Genomic DNA, 18025 nt, shown 5'->3' on the forward strand with positions numbered 1-18025 from the left:
ACACAGTAAACTGCTATTACTATCATCATTATTTTAAAATCATTTATACTTGTCTACAAGTAACGCGATTTAAGGTTCGCTTCTTGACCTGCTCAGGTGTCTATGAGGGCACTTAATATAGAAATATTGGCCAACTGAGGTGGCTCACGCCTCTAATCCCAGCATTTGGGAGGCCGAGGCAGGCATTTGAGGTCAGGAATTGGAGACCAGCCTGAAACACATGGTGAAACCCTATCTCTACTAAAAATACAAAAATTAGCTGGGCATGGTGGTGCACGCCTGTAATCCCAGCTACTCAAGAGGCTGAGGCAGGAGAATCGCTTGAACCCAGGAGGTGGAGGTTGCAGTGAGCCGAGATTGTGCCACTGCACTCCAGCCTGGGTGACAGAGCGAGATTTCGTCTCAAAAAAAAAAAAAAAAAACCCCAAAAAACAAAACAAAACAACAAAATATAGAAATATAAATGAGGTAAATAATATAAAAATACATAAGTGTGTTTTTCTAGTATATATGCGTGGTATGTGTGTTTTCTCTTGAAAATTCTATTTTGGTATTGATCCAGAAGAAAGAGCATTTGAGAAATTAAAATGGTTATGTGGAAGGGCTTATGTAAACCCTTATGGCCAGATTTCAAAGGTTGTTGCAGCTATCATTGGTGAAATGATTTCAGTTGAGAAAATATAAACAAAAGAACAAGGCTAGCTGCTAAGAGCAATAGAAGGCATCCACTGGATTGTAAAGACTATTTGTAAAGACTATTTGTAGGCTGGGCATGGTGCCTCACATCTATATTCAGTCAGAATTTAATTTCATCAGATTATATTTACATTAGTGAAGTGTCAAGCTAAGTTTTTTGAGCCCTGATCAACACCATTTATACCTATATATTATTTTATATTATCAAAGGATTTTCCCAGACACTCTTGACCCTTTCTTCATCATTGCCTATTATCTCCCCAGGATATGAATGTCTGTTTTGTATTTCTTTTTTTTTTGTATTAATTTTGTTTTTAAATTTTTGTGGGTACGTAGTAGTGTATATATTCAGGGTTACATGAGACATTTTGATACAAGCATGCAGTACATAATTATCACATCAGGGTAAATCAGGTATCCATCCCCTCAAGCATTTATCCTTTGCGTTACAAACAATACAATTATACTCTTTTAGTTATTTTAAAATGTACAATTAAATTATTATTATTAATTTTTTTTACTAACAAAAGATTCTTTATGGCTGCTCCTTGCAGAGCAGGGCTAACTCACAGGCAGTGCAACCAGAGTAGCCTATTTGTTCTATTTTTTGGTATCCATTAACCATCACTACTTCTTCCCTATACCATCTCTACCCTTCCCAGCCTCTGGTAAGCATCCTTCTACTCTCTATCTCCAAGGGTTCAATTATTTTAATTTTTAGCTATCCCAAATAAGAGAGAACATGTTTTGTGTGTATATATATGTATGTGTGTGTGTATATATATATGTGTGTGTGTGTGTGTGTGTGTGTGTATATATATATATATATATATATATTTTTTTTTTTTTTTTTTGAGATCTTGCTCTGTCATCCAGGCTGGAGTGCAGTGGTGCGATCTCAGCTCACTACAACCTCCGTCCCCCAGGTTTAAGTGATTCTCCCACTTCAACCTCCAAAGTAGCTGGGATTACAGGCACCTGCCATCATGCCCAGCTAATTTTTGTATTTTTATAGAGACAGGGTTTCATCATGTTGGCCAGGTTGGTCTTGGACTCCTGACTTCAGGTGACCTGCCCTCCTTGGCCTCCCAAAGCGCTGGGATTTGTATATTTCTTAATAATGAAAGCAAGCTGAGAATTTAATTCTTTTGGTGGCATAAAAATGTTCTGATAGGCCGGGCGCAGTGGCTCATGCCTGTAATCCCAGCACTTTGGGAGGCCAAGGTGGGTGGATCACCTGAGGTCAGAAGTTCCAGACCAGCCTGGCGGTAAAACCCCCTCTCTACTAAAAATACAAAAATTAGCCATGCGTTGTGGCAGGCGCCTGTAATCTCAGCTACTCAAGAGGCTGAGGCAGGAGAATTGCTTGAACCCAGGAGGAGGATGTTGCAGTGAGCCAAGATTATACCACTACACTCCAGCCTGGGCAAGAGAGCAAGACTGTCTCCAAAAGAAAAAAAGTTCTGATACTAAAATGGCCACATCAAAATAGCTACTTCAAAATACCTGAAAATGGGCCAGGTACAGTGGCTCACGCCTGTAATCCCAGCACTTTTGGAGGCCAAGGCGGGTGGATCACAAGGTCAGGAGATCAAGACCATCCTGGTTAACACGGTGAAATCCCATCTCTACTAAAAATACAAAAAAATTAGCCAGGAATGGTGATGGGCACCTGTAATCCCAGCTACTCGGGAGGCTGAGGCAGGAGAATGGGGTGAATCTGGGAGATGGAGCTTGCAGTGAGCTGAGATTGAGCCATTGCACTCCAGCCTGGGCAACAGAGCTAGAGCTAGACTCTGTCTAAAAAAAAAAAAAAAAAGAAAAAAAAAAGAAAAAGAACTCAGGCCAGGTGTGGTGGCTCATGCCTGTAATCCCAGCACTTTGGGAGGCCAGAGGGTGGATCACTTGAGGTCAGGAGTTTGAGACCAGACCAGCCTGGCCAACATAGTGAAACCCCATCTTTACAAAAATACAAAAATTAGCTGGGCACGATGGCATGTGCCTGTAATCACAGCTACTCGGGAGGCTGAGACAGGAGAATTTCTTGTGAACCCGCGAGGCGGAGCTTGAAGTGAGCTGGGATCACGCCACCGCACTCCAGCCTGGGCGACAGAGCGAGACTCCATTTCAAAAAAAAAAGAACTCAAATCTAAAATTCCATAAACAAAGAGGTTCTCACGTCTGGCTGAATCAGACTCTTTGTACTGCACTGAATTAGAATATCCAGGGGTAAGGTCCAGGAATGTGTATTTTAAAGAATCAGCCCAGGTAATTCTGATGACCTTGCTCCCATTAAGGTATTTAGTTAACAAGTACAAGTGAGAATGCGTTCAGAGTGAAACCCCATTATACATAGCACCTCTCAATTGTATCTAGAAGAGGCAAATAATGCTTTATAGAAATAGATCTGCTGGGAGCGTGGCTCATGCCTATAATCCCAGCACTTTGGGAGGCTGTGGTGGGTGGATCCCCTGAGCTCAGGAGTTCGAGATCAGCCTAGGCAACATGGTGAACCTCCGTTTTCTACCAAAAATACAAAATATTAGCTGGGCGTGGTGGCACACACCCGTGGTCCCCGCTACTTGGGAGGCTGAGGTGGGAGGATTGCTTGATTCTGGGAGGTGGAGGTTGCAATGAAACGAGATCATGCCACTGCCCTCCAACCTGGGTGACAAAGTGAGACCCCCATCTCAAAAAAAAAAAAAAAAAAAAAGAAGAGAAAAGAAAAGAAATAGATCTATCTACACTAAAAAACTGATAAAGAATAGCTTTATTGTAACTTTCTAACTCAATTCTATGAATGGGCTTCAAAAGATCCTGTCAGCGATTCTGCAAGTGTCATCCAAGGATAGTTACCTATATGAGAATCATGGGTGAGGTGAAGGTGCATGGGATGCAGGGTGGATAGGGTGCATTTGAGGCCCTGCCCTCAAACTACTGAAAGAAAACCTCTGGAAGTGGAGCCCAAGAGTGTATATTTTTTTAACAACTCCCTGGAAAATTCCAGAACATACTAATATTTGAGAACTTCAGCTCTCAGTTCTAGTTTTGGGTTTGCTATGAGCTAGTTCTATAACCTTGGTCAAATAACATTTCTCAGTTACTTCAGCTATATCATGTACAGACTGGATCATTTCCAAAACACCTCCTAGCTCTAACATGATATGATTCTAACTAAACACAACATTTCACCTTCTTTGCAGAGCTGTAAATATCTTCTCGGTTGCTGCAGTCTACCACAAAGGTATAAACCTTGGCACCCAGTCCCTTGCATTTGGCAGCTGTTTCCTCCAGTCCATGCTAGAAAAAGCAACAAAGAGGGCAAGGTAATAATTGATATGAATATATTGTATCGACAGCTGAAAATAATTTAAAATAATTTTTAAAAAGTAGTGAGATTCTTTCCATTTGAATTGGGAAGATTGTAACAACACATTTTTGGCAGGTATACAGGCACATTTTGCTTTTAGTATTTTGACTAGCTTCTTTTATTTGGAACTGAATTTAAAGCAAGCTTCGTAAAAGAAGATAAAAATCTTAAAATACTAGTTTTTACATTTATGAACTTTAAATACTTTGTGAATGTCGGTATCTCTGTGTGTTCCATATCAGGTTTTTTAAAAAATATAAGATTAAGCTTTTTTCCATGTCATTAAAAACTATTCATGAATGTCGGTTTACTGGCTGCAAAATAAATAATGAGTTAACTACAGTTCATTAAACCATTCGTTCTTTTAGCATTTTAATGTGAAAGTCATATTCACTGAGCTTAGAAAAACCTTGACACAAAAATGAATGAGGTAGAGTCCTCACCCCGAGGAGTTCCCCTTGGGGTAGTAGAAAGAAACATAAGTATCATAGTTAAGTGGGACCACATAATACTGTTATTGTTTTGATAAGAAAGGATTCAATATTGGCAGTTTCAACCTAATACATTGTGATGAGTATCACAGCAGAGTTCGATACAGGGAGTTATGGGAACACAGAGGGGCACACAATACAATTCTAGCAGTGATTTGCCATGCCCTTTCACTTACTTTCCTCAGGGTGAAAGGACACATCAGGCAGGGTGTGGGCAATGACAGAGAGGAGACTGGTCATGTGGAAACCACTAGTAGGATCATTGTTGTTGGATGGATCATAAAGTTCAAGGCCAGCAGAAGTTCAGATTAAGATCCCACATGTCATACATACTAAGATTTATCAAAAAGTGAATGGGGAACCACTGATTAAATTATAGAGTCAGGTTTATGTGTCATATTGATTATTCTGGCTGATGTATGGAGGCTGGATTTTAGGGGTCAACACTGGAGGAAGAAAAAAACTGAGAGGCAGTTACAGTGATTCAGGTAATAGATGACACAAACTTGAATTTTGGCACTAGTAGAAAAAATGTTTAGGAGGTAAAATCAGTAAGACTTGGTGAGTAGATGAGGAAGAATGGGGAGGAGACACATCCGACATCTTTGCTTTCTAGTTTTGGTAGCTGGCAAGATCACGCTGCCACATGTCAGACAGAGATGACAGCAAATTTGAGGAAAGGGGTGATGAGTCCAATTTGGGGCACTGATTTTGGGTCAACTTAAGTTTAGGATCATACCATTGGGTTTTGTTGTTGTTGTTGTTATCTTTGTTTGTTTGCCTTTGGCCAATTTTTGCCTTTTTTTTTTTTTAAGAGAATGTCTCAAAAGATATTTTGGATTAAGATCTAGTTTGTGCACTCTGCAGGCCAAGTATTAATTTGCCATTAAAATAATGGCAAAAACAGCAATTACTTTTGCATCAACCTAATAATTGTCAGCTAATGCACAAACGGGCAGATCCTAGGAGGACTCATACATTTATCCACAGAGAGGATGGTGAATCAGTGTACACATTTGTAAACAGCATGTTGCAGAAAGGCCAAGTCTGGACAGCTGTGGGGAGAATTAGTAGCTTGTATAGTGATCATAATAAAGTGAAACAAGTTCTTTTTCTGTTGCGGGAAGTCAGGGTCCCCGAATGGAGGGACCAGCTGGAGCTGCGGCAGAGGAACATAAATTGTGAAGATTTCATTTTAATATGAACATTTATCAGTTCCCAAATAATACTTCTGTAATTTCTTATGCCTGTAATCTCTTAATTCTGTTATCTTTGTAAGTTGAGGATGTACATCACCTCAGGACCACTGTAACAATTGTGTTAACTGTACAAATTAATTATAAAACATGTATGTTTGAACAATATGAAATCAGTGCACCCTGAAAAAGAACAGAATAACAGCGATTTTTAGGGAACAAGGGAAGACAATCATAAGGTCTGACTGCCTGCAGGGTCAGGCAAAAAGAGCCATATTTTTCTTCTTGCAGAGAGCCTATAAACAACGTGCAAGTAGGAGAGACATCACTAAATTCTTTTGCTAGCAAGGAATATTAACATTAATACCCTGGGAAAGGAATGTGTTCCTTGGGGGAGGTCTATAAATGGCTGCTGTGGGAATGTCTGTCCTAGGCGGTTGAGATAAGGACTGAGATATGCCCTGGTCTCCTGCAGTACCCTCAGGCTTATTAGGATGGGGACAAACCACACCTTGGTAAATTTGTGGCCAGATGGATTCTCTGCTCTCAAACCGTGTTTTCTGTTGTTTAAGATGTTTATCAAGACAATACGTGCACTGCTGAACATAGATCCTTATCAGCAGTTCTGCTTTTTGCTCTTTGAAGCATGTGATCTTAGTACCTACTCCCTGTTCTTACAGCCCCTCCCCTTTTGAAACCCTTTTTTTTTTTTTTGAGACGGAGTCTGGCTCTGTCGCCCAGGCTGGAATGCAGTGGCGTGATCTTGGCTCACTGCAAGCTCCGCCTCCCAGGTTCACGTCATTCTCCTGCCTCAGCCTCCCGAGTAGCTGGGACTACAGGCGCCCTTCACCACGCCTGGCTAATTTTTTGTATTTTTGGTAGAGACTGGGTTTCACCGTGTCTCGATCTCCTGACCTCGTGATCTGCCCACCTCAGCCTCCCAAAGTGCTGGGATTACAAGCGTGAGCCACTGCGCCCGGCCTGAAACTCTTAATAAAAACTTGCTGGTTTTGCAGCTCAGGTGGGCATCACGGTCCTACCAATATGTGGTCACCCCCGGTGGCCCAGCTGTAAAATTCTTCTCTTTATACAGTCTCTCTTTATTTCTCAGCCAGCCAACACTTATGGGAAATAGAAAGAAACTACGTTGAAATATTGGGGGCGGGTTCCCCCGATATCTGGCATGCCAACATGGTTTTCTTTTTCCTAAGCATGTGAGAACCCAATTCCCTTTGGTAGGTGTGGAGAAACATTCATCGGTCCAGTTCACAGAAATGCTTGTTCAGCTCCCTGACGATTGGTGAATTGTCTGTGTATTGTCTGGGGTAACTTTGGGTCACGTGCTGTCTAAACATTATGCTTATCTCTGCTATATTAAACTCCTGTTAAAACGGGGGGAGTGCGAGTGCCCATGGAAAATATGGTCACCCTATTCAGGGCAGTGAAGGAACACTGTCCTTGGTTTCCTGGAACTATGGGATTGTGTTGGTACAAAATTCTGGAAACTGGTCCCGACAGGAAATAATGTTCCCATCACTGGGGTGATTGGGCCTTGGTACGTGCTGTCCTAATGACATACCAATCCCGTGACCCCCTGCAGTTACCACAATTTTCTGAATCTGGTGACCCACTATCTCTTCTTCAGCTTTCCTGTCCCATTTGGCCTTCGTTATCTGCTCAGCCTCTCCCTTCGTCTACGCCTCCCCCACCTGACAATGTTAAGAATTCAATATCTAACTCTGGTGACTCTGGCTTAATATCACCCCCTGATGATCTTATTTCTTTTCATGAAGAGCTGGTACTTGTAGCTACCGCGGCCCCAACTCGGACAGCCCGGGACGATATCTATGCTAACTCTTCCCTCTCTAAACCTTTGCAGTCTTTGCCTCCAGAGCCATCTAATGGCTCTGAGACCAAACTACAATTTACCTGTAATTCTGCAGGCCCTCCCCCATCTACCTCAGCCCCTCACCCTCCTGTCATTTCAGTCCCTCAACTGGTCACTTTGCCACCCATTCAACCTTCTTCTCTGTACCCTTCTTCACGCATGGATGCCCTGCCACTCTGGCTGCACAGGATTGGGACAATAATCAGCAGTATACTTCTGCCTCTTCTGCTCCCCCAATGTCCCTTTCTCATGCTCTCATACTGGTCTGACCTCCTCAACCTCAGTTTCCCTTATCTACACATACTTTTCCTGTCACTTCTATGCTGACTCCGTCTCATGTGCCTGTTGTTGAAACTTCCATGCAATGCTCATTATGCCAAAACAAGAAACAAGTGGATTAGAGGTGTGGGATTATCCAGTCACGCTGGAACCTCCTAATGCTCAAGGGGTATAAGTGCATTGATATGTGCTGCTTAATTTTACCTTTTTAAAAGAATTCAAGGATGCTTGTACTCAGCATGATCCTACTTCTCCATATGTTAAAATGAATTTACACACTCTTTGTACTGAGGTCATTTTGCTTCCTTTAGACTGGGACCTTTTGGCAAAAGCTGTTCTAACTTCATCTCAGCATTTACAATTCTGTACCTGGTGGTCAGAGGAGGCCCGTCTGCAGGCTCAGCTAAATCGGGCTGATGGCATTCTAATTACTCAGGCTCAGCTCACAGGCTCTGATCATCGCTCTGACACTACTACCCAATTAGGCTTTGATGCTCTCACCAGGGAACAAGTAAAAAAAGGTATGTATGAGTGAGAGCTTTGGATAAATTATGTGCCCCAGGCCAAGTTCCTGTTTCTTTTACTACTGTTAAACAGGGTCACAATGAATTATAATCTGATTTTTTGGCTAAATTACAAGATGCTGTTCAAAATTCTGGCTCTGATGAGCACACTCAAGGTATTCTCCTTCATATGTTAGCTTTTGAGAATGCGAACCATGAGTAAAATGGCCATGTGTTCCATCCAACGACAAAATTTACCTGATTATGAGGTGTTGCCTGCATATATTAAAGCTTGTGAAGGCTTTGGATTAGCGACTCACAAAGCTATTCTGTGGGCACGGGCCATGAAGGATGGCAATCAAACTGGCTCGACTGATTCTTTTCTTGGAGCCTGCTTTAATTGTGGTGAACTTGGTCATACTCAAAAAAACTGCACTGTTAAAAACTTAAAAGTGGCCAAGCCGGCTCAACAAACACGGCCAAATGCTCCTGCTACTGTTTGCCCTCGTTGTCGTGAAGGTAAACATAGCCCAAGAACTTGCCGCTCTAAGTCTGATATAGATGGAAACCCCTTGCCACAGAACCAGGGAAACGGGAAGCGGGGCCAGTCCCAGGCCCCAATATCAAATGGGACACCTCAGACTCAGACCAATGTTATGTTTCCGCTTTAAGGAGTCCCAACACAGCCCCTAGCACAAACAAATTTCCCTACAGCCAACCCAGATGGGTCCCAGCCTCTTCTTTTGTCTCAGTACAATGCTTGTCCACCTCCACAGTAGCGGGTGGGGCGGTCGATCTCTGTAGTTCCATTCCTCTAAATTTACTACCTAATTCTTTGCCTTTAATTCCCAGACCACTACCTGGTAACCCAGAACAATTATAACATGGGGAAGAGGGTATGCTTGTGTTTTGCCAGGAGATCATCAATCCCCTATCTGGGTGCCCACTAGAAGACTTAAACTTCATGTGAATACTGACAATGAAAACCACAAGGAAAAGATGTCCATGTCAGAGACCACCCTCATACCTGGTGAGATCTGTGCCGACTCCTCAAAAACTGGCACGCCAAATCAAAATGGGTCTGGTTCAATCCTCCCTAATGGCAACAGAGGTTCAATCCTCCCTAATGGCAACAGAGACCCCTCTAACTAATCTCACTTCTAATTACCTACCTTTTTCTCCTTACGAACCTAAAAATCACACCATTTCTATTAGCCTGAAAACAACATCCCCTGGTTCTTCTCTTCCTCCTTCACCACTGGATCTTGCTTACAATAAGTTTTATTTAATAATTCTCCTCATTATACATTCTGTCTCACCAGTTTCCCCTCAAATTGATTTACCTGCTACACAAAATTATCCATATTGAGCTTATGTGTCTTTTCCTGCACTTATTCGATCTCTCACCTGGGTGGATGCTCCTGCAGAAGTCTATACTAATGATAGTGTGTGGATGCCTGGAGCTACAGATGACCGTTGCCCTGCTCAGCCAGGAGAAGAAGGCACTGCATTCAATGTTACTATGGGTTATAAATACCCTCCTCTGTGCCTCGGACATGCATTTGGTTGTATCTATCTAGAAACTCAAGTCTGGGCTGCTTATCTTCTGGAGAGATTAGCCACAGGGGAATGGGGACATTTGGTCTCCAGCCTCTCACTTTCTCCTTTAAGACAAACGAAAAGGGGAGTAATACGAGATACCCCATACTTTCAATATAAACCTGTAGGAAAACCATGTTCTAAAAATTTTGAGGGTCCATCTAAAACTTTAATTTGGGAAGATCGCGTTAACTCACATGCAGTAGTATTAAAACGTGACTCATATGGTTTAGTAATAGACTGGGCACCAAAGGGCTATTTGAAAAACAATTGCTCCTCTGGTGGAAGGGAATGCCTGGAGGCTACTTTTTTATTTCTTATTGGGAGGATGAGGATCATCATCCTACTTTGCATAGGAGGTTCAGCTCATTCTTTCCCTTAAAATGGGAAGAAAAGGGCATTACTCCCCCCCACCCCCCGCATCCCTGAAGCCTCATAGGATATTCCCCATACTGAGCCCAGAACACCTAGAACTTTGGAAATTGGCTATTGCCACATCCAGACTGGGAGTATGGGAAGGGGAAACTTTTCTGTCTATTGTCCCCACTACCGCCTCTCACATCCATGATTCTGAACCCCATGATAAATCCCCTTTGTACCCTCTTCCTCTTTATGATGCTGATCATCCTTTATGGGACTCTGATTGGCATTATGATAATTCTTCTCGACCCAGGTATGACCCTCTGCCTCTTTGGCATCCCCGGGCACCTGGGATTGCTTCTTTACGGCAGAGAACATCAGGTGTTGCCACCACCGCTCCTCTCCCTCAGTATCAACGTAGATTCAAACCTTCTGCTCTGTTTACCTCCAGCCTGACTATTCCTGTACAGAGTTGTGTTAAGCCTTCTTACATGCTGTTAGTGGGAAATATCAAAATTGGACAAATAAACTGTCTAATGCATTAATTGTCATTTATACACTTTCGTTAACTCCCGTTTTGACTCCAGGAAAAGTGTAATGTTGCTTTGAGCTTGAGAAGGAATCTGGATACTGGTAACTCTACCCAGACCTTGGGATTCTTCCCCTTCGGTACATTTAATTAATGAAGTGTTACAACGAATTCTCAAAAGATCTAAGAGATTTGCTTTCACTTTAATCGCTGTGATCACGGGCCTAATTACAGTCACTGCACTGGCCACCACTCCCGGAGTGGCGTTACATCAACCTATTCAAACGGCTCATTTTGTTAATGATTGGCAAGCCAATTCCACCGAAATGTGGAATTCTCAACAGGGCATTGATCAAAAATTAGCTAATTTTGATATGTGATGTCACTCCTGGTGGCCCAGCTGTAAAATTCCTCTCTTTATACTGTCTCTCTTTATTTCTCAGCTGGCCGACACTTATGGAAAATAGAAAGAACCTACATTGAAATATTGGGAGTGGGTTCCCCCGATATTTTTCTTTTACTGAAATCTCCCTCACAAACTGTAGTATACTCTCATGAGGAACGCTTATTCCTCAAGGGACATCAACATCTCAGGTAAACTTTATTTTGCTCTCCTATACTTTACCAGCAGCTTTTGGCATTTCTTTTTACAAGTACATTTTATTAATGTTGTATACACATATGATAGAATATTATTCAGTCTTAAAATGGAATGAATTTCTGACACATGCTACATGTCAACCTTGAGAACATTATGGCAAATGAAATAAGCCAGACACAAATACCATATGAGTGTACTTACATGAAGTACCCAGAGTATCATATTCATAGAGACAGAAAATAGAATGATTGTTGCCAGGCCCTGGGGAGAGAGAGGGCTGGGGAGATACATCATTTTGATGGATAGAGTTTCAGCTTGGGAAGAGACAAAAAATTTCTGGAGAGAAATAGAAGAGACCACTGCATAATGAGGTAAATGTACTTAAGGCCACTAAACTGTACACTCATAAATGGTTAAAATGGTGTGTTATGTCATATATTTTACCACATTTTAAAAAGTTTTTAAAAAGTATATTGTACTGGCCAGGCACAGTGGCTTACACCTGTAATCCCAGCACTTTGGGAGGCTGAGGCGGGCAAATCACAAGGTCGGGAGTTTGGGAACAGCCTGGCCAATACAGTGAAATCCTGCCTCTACTAAAAATATAAAAAATTAGCTGGGTGTGGTGGTGGGCACCTGTAATCCTAGCTACTTGGGAGGCTGAGGCAGGAGAATCGCTTGCACCGGGGAGGCAGAGGTTGCAACAAGCCGAGATTTTACCACTGTCCTCCAGCCTGGGCAATAGTGCAAGACTCCATCTCAAAAAAAAAAAAAAAGTATATTATATTGATTGGGTCTTCTCTTTTTTGAACAAATATATTTCCCTACATGAACAAATTTTAAAATAAAAATTTATATCCCATTTATTCTGTTTTCGGAGATTTGCTTATTACTGATTGGCTTTCTGTAACCACCAAGTGACTAACCACCACTCCACTATGTGGAGGCAAAGATACCCTTCTTTCACATCTGCTGTCTCACTTTTGCCCTGTTTACTTGGTCTTCCTCATTTAGGTTGGTCTGCTTTCCACACCTTCTGAATTGTGCAACTTTTTTTTTTTTTTTCTGAGATGGAGTCTCGCTCTGTTACCCAGCCTGGAGTGCAGTCATGCGATCTCAGCTCACTGCAGCCTCTGCCTCCCCGGTTCAAGTGATTCTCCTGCCTCAGCCTCCCTAGTAGCTGGGATTACAGGCATGCGCCACCATACTTGTCTAATTTTTATATTCTTAGGAGAAATGGGGTTTTACCATGTTGCCCAGGCTGGTCTTGAACTCCTGGCCTCAAGTGATCCACCCATCTCGGCCTCCCAAAGTGCTGGGATTACAAGTGTGAGCCACTGTGCTTTGCCAGTGCAACAAATTTAAGTTCTGAATTCCTCCAGAAAAAATTCTGGAAAATGCCCTGTAGATAGTTAGTAAGAAATAAAAAATAAGCAGATCTTCAGGAAAAAATGAATTCTTCCTTTAAAATGTTTTGCAGCACAGTACAATTGCTCACAACTCTTCAAGATTTCCCTTGGTTTTTCAAATATGTTTGTCTATTGCTACAACTAAGACCTTTACACCCATTTTCTTGATTACTAAAAATTTTTAAATTCCTCCCATTAATTTTTCAGTTATTCATTAATTCAGTTTTTCATTCAATAAATAGTCTTTGAGCATACACTATATGCATACCACTTACTGTAAATTTTTCTTTCCAAACTGGTATTTTAGGAGAAAGGGTCTTTCTGTTGCCCAGGTTGAGTGCAGTGGCTATTCACAGGCCTCATCCCACTACTGAACAGCACCGGAGCTCTGATCTGTTCCTTTTCCAACCTGGGCGGGTTCACCCCTCCTTAGACAACTTGATCTCCTTCATGCCCACTGCTAGGAGGTTACCATATTGATTGTGAACTTATGCGGACATGCAGAGCGCACCACAGTCCAGAACTCCTGGCCTCAAGCAATCCTGCTGCTTCAGCCTCCTGAGTAGCTGGGGCTACCGGAGCATGCCACCATGCCTGGCTACAAACTATTCTAACCAGGCATGGGAATGAGAATAGTCAAGAAGTGATAGATTATCATAAAGCAGAATGAATAATTCCCAGTATCAGTCTCAGTGGAACAACAAAGCTGACACCACCATTAATTCTTCCCTAAATTAACATTTGGTACATGTGGACATTGCTATCCTCATTACATGGACTAATCTAAGGGATTGTCTTTGTACTCTAGGTGAAAGGGCCCTCCGTTTGACCCCTCCCTGCCCTTCCAGCTAGATCTCATAACAATCAAACACCACTCCACTTTCTTCCTCATTCTCCAGGTATTCACCAGCCCAAGAGCTTCACATCTCCAGTTTCTGCTACCTGGACTGCTCCAAACTCCCACCCTGTCCTTCCCCAATCAGGTTTAGTGGTTCTTAGATTTCTATAATTTCAAATCTATAAAACGGCAAGAAAAATAGAGTAAGGTGTGTATACTGAACTAAGATTGCCAAACTTTTGGCCAAATAAGGACCCTCAGAACTAACAAAATGACCCTCATATGTTATCATTGTAATTTCATTAACAAATACATATTTTACCCACAAAAAAGTAGGAAGGATATAATCTCAAAATAAAAGATAGATTATTTAAATTAAACTAATTTAACTTCATAAAAACTCACTACATTGTCCTCAATTTTTCTGACCATTACTCCCAATTTCTGCTGCTCCCAACCTGGTCCAACAGTCCCCATAATGTCATCTCATGCCTGGATTATCACAGTAGTCTCTTACTTTACTTGCTCCTTCCATCTTTTCTCCTCTTACATCTCTTCTAAGCCCAGCAGCCGGAGGATCCTCTTCAATAGGAATTACCCTCAAAACCCTTCATTGACTCCCCAGAGTAAAAAGCCAAAGTATAGGAAATTTTATCATCTGCAACTCCAGCCCCCTAAATCTCTAGACCAGTACTGTCTCATAGAAATATAATGCAAGCCACGTACATAATTTCAATCTTTCCAGTAGTCACATAAAAAAAAAAAATCTAGTGGTATATTTTATTTAATCCAATATATCTAAGTAATTATCATTTCAACATGTAATGGATATAAAAATTCTTAACACAAAATTCTACATTCTTTTCTTCATACTAAGTCTGCAAAATCCAGTGTGTATTTCCACCCACAGTCCATCTCAATTCAGACTGGCCACATTTTCAAAGGCTCAAGAGCCACAAGAGGTTAGCGGTTACTACTTACCATGTGTTGCACAGAGTAGATCTAGACCTTTCTTGTGCTTCTCTCCCTTCCCTCAGTCTATGCCAGGCTTTGTATTTGCTGATCCTTCCCTGCAGGACTCACTGTGCTCTCAGCTTCTTCTGATGTTGACTCAATTATCTCCATTTCAGTGGGGCCTTTCCGGCCACCTCTGCAAAGTCAACACTCCCCTCCTACCCTCCCCACCATATACAGTCTTTAATCTGCTTTCACCTTTTTTTCTTTATGCTTAACACCATCTAACAATTAAACATTTTATTATACAGTGTGGCATACTGCCCCTAGCTCATGAGGCTCATGTCTTCCTCAGTGCTATATCCTCAGTTCTGCATTAGAACAGTGCCTAACAGATAATAGATGCTCAATAAACATTTGTTGGATAAATACATGTCACTGAAGATCAGAGAAAATTTTGTACAAACTAGCACTGGACATTGGAAGTCATTAACCTAACTAACTCTTACATATATTTAAATTTTAGCTTAAACCACTACTTTGTCAAGGAATAGTAAGAACTAACACTCCAGTGTTTACCTTATACCAGCTACTGTGCTAAATGCTTTGTGTGCATTATCTCTTATCACACTTCCAGCCTTTTGAGGTAGGTATTGTTATTTTATCCATTTTGGAGAAAAGGAACTAAAGCTGTGGAAAAGTTGAGTTAAGTTACCCAATTAAAAAATAAGAACTCAGATGTGTCTGACTATATCACCATGCCAGATCTTGACCATGCTGGTCCAGGCTGAGCCTAGGTTGTATTTTTCATTGCACTTGTAATTACTTATTTTTTATTTATTTATTTTATTTTATTTATTTATTTATTTTTGAGACGCAGTTTCGCTCTTGTTGCCCAAGCTGGAGCACAATGGCGCAATCTTGGCTCACTGCAACCTCCGCCTCCCAAATTCAAGCAATTCTCCTGCCTCAGCCTCCTGAGTAGCTGGGATTACAAGCGCATGCCACCGTGCTCAACTAACTTTTTGTATTTTTAGTAGAAATGGGGTTTCACCATGTCAGCCAGGCTGGTCTCGAACTCATGACCTCAGGTGATCTGCCCGCCTCGGCCTCCAAAAGTGCTGGTATTAAAAGTGTGAGCCACCCCATCCAGCCTGCACTTGTAGTTACTTAATGTCCATTTTCACTACTAGACTGAGGTCATGGAACCTTATTTTCTGTTTGTCACTCTGTCCCTAATGTCTAAGCAGTGGACAGTATTTGTTGATTGCTGTCTTAATCAGCCACTCACTGGGTTAACTCTCATTTAACTTCACATCCTTTGAATTATTATTTACAGCATTGCATGTCAACTAGTGTGTAATGGATAATGTTTCAGGCCATCAGGTATCTTATAGAAACCCCTTTGGTTCATCTACCAAAGGTCAAATAAAAGGTTAGAGTCTAGGTCCTCTTCCCTAAGCTACACCTAAACTTGTCCTGGATAAAAAATTACACTGAAAGTTTTTTTTCTATTTATTGTTTTTACTAAAAGATGCTTTCCCGCCACTCCTTCAGTATCACAGGTCAAACGTGAAAAAAAAAAATGCTTTTTTTTTTTTTTTTTTTTGAGACGGAGTCTCGCTCTGTCCCCCAGGCTGGAGTGCAGTGGCCCAATCTCGGCTCAGTGCAAGCTCTGCTTCCCAGGATCACGCCATTCTCCCGCCTCAGCCTCCCGAGTAGCTGGGACTACAGGCGCCTGTCACCACGCCAGGCTAATTTTTTGTATTTTTAATAGAGACTGGGTTTCACTGTGTTAGCCAGGATGGTCTCGATCTCCTGATCTCGTGATGCGTCCTCCTCGGGCTTCCCAAAGTGCTGGGATTAGAGGCGTGAGCCAATAAAAAATGCTTTTTAAAAAAACTTGAGACAGGGTCTCACTCTGTCACCCAGGCTGGAGTGCAGTGGGGTGTTTACACTGCAGCCTCCACCTCCCAGGCTCAAGCAACCTCCCACCTCAGCCTCCCGGAAAATTACTCTTGGCAATAACTATGGCAATGTAGCATTGTTTTCTGTTGAGTATAATCTTTTAAACCACTTATCTCATTAACAGCAAGTAGGTTAGGACTTTCTCTTAATAGGTACAAGCTTCTTACTCTTTTAATATATAGCTAAAACGATTACTTTTTCCCTATGTTTAAAATAGAGGGATCAATGAAATCAGGTTCAGGAGAAAATTATGAGTTATCCTTAGGGCAAAAATGGGGATCAATTTACAACGGGGCAGTAACTGGGACTCTTATAACCTCTAGGTTTGTTTATCATGTGATCATACAACATATTAATTCATGCCCTCCCATCTGCAAAATGGCAATACTAATTTTTTTTTCCTCCCTGCTTTACAGAGTTGCGGTAAAGGGTGGTTGCCAGCAAAATGCAGACATGTCCACAGATTAAAGGAGCCAGAAAGTAAAACACAGTAAGCACTGTTACCTTATTTATATCCCAGAGAACCAGCTTGCTTTTAAGTTTAGCAAATTCATAGGCAGTCAGTCTCCCAATTCCATGCCCAGCTCCTGTAATTAGCACGATTTCGCCGGCGACTGATTTTCTCCTCTTAGGAATAAAAAGCTTCACGAAGGACTCTAGGCAGCAGACGATGAGTAAGGGGAGAAGCAGGAGGAGGTCCAGAAGGAATTTCATCCTTTTTGTTGCTGGGAGCGTTTGGTGTGTCTTTTCCGACCACTCTAAACTGCTTTTAGAGGGTTGCTCGATCTAACACCAGAAAGGGTAGGGGCGAGAGCAAGGAAGAGCTCCCCTATCAAAGAAAAACAACTCCGAAACCGTTCCTTCCGCTGGGCTGGGCTTTGTTGGTCTTTCGCAATTGGCTCGGGCTGCAGTGCTTGCTCGCTCAGAGATCTGGGAGGGACGAAGTCCAGACCCGAGCAAAGCTTCCTAGTTCTGCTTCGCGCAGCCCCCAAGCGATGTGTGGCCGCGACTATCTTTTACCCACTTTCTCCCGGTGTCGTGAGCCGGCAGTGGAGGGTTAGCTGCTCACTTGTTTTCCTAAACTGGATAAATTCCAAGGATAACCGACAGTATCCGCAAGCCAGATGCTTCTTTCAAAGTTGAAGGTTGCTTATCACTAGATAGGGGTGCCGCTGGGCGTGGCGGCTTTCGCCTGTAATCCTGGCACTTTGCGAAGCCCTGGAGGGAGAATCGCTTGACCCCAGGAGTTCGAGATCAGCCCGAACAACATAGGGAGACCCCCTAGTCTCTTATTTTTTTATTTTTTTGGTAATTAGCCAGGAGTAGTGGCGCGTGCATATAGTT

At 42.1% G+C, this 18025-nt stretch overlaps 1 protein-coding gene across 2 annotated transcripts in view; it reads right to left on the reverse strand.

Moving 5' to 3' along the window:
* Positions 1-17583, reverse strand: part of HSD17B11 (hydroxysteroid 17-beta dehydrogenase 11) — a 69354-nt gene extending 51771 nt beyond the window's left edge. Inside the window, 2 exon segments of one of the 2 annotated variants that reach the window (NM_001257582.1) lie at positions 3889-3996; positions 17186-17583. In NM_001257582.1, coding sequence (NP_001244511.1) covers positions 3889-3996; positions 17186-17395 — 318 coding nt within the window. In that variant the 5' untranslated portion in view covers positions 17396-17583. 2 annotated transcript variants of the gene reach the window in all.
* Between the last annotated feature and the right edge of the window lie 442 nt (positions 17584-18025).

Source organism: Macaca mulatta, chromosome 5 (genome assembly GCF_049350105.2).
Source record: "Macaca mulatta isolate MMU2019108-1 chromosome 5, T2T-MMU8v2.0, whole genome shotgun sequence".
Classification (NCBI taxonomy): Eukaryota; Metazoa; Chordata; class Mammalia; order Primates; family Cercopithecidae; genus Macaca; species Macaca mulatta.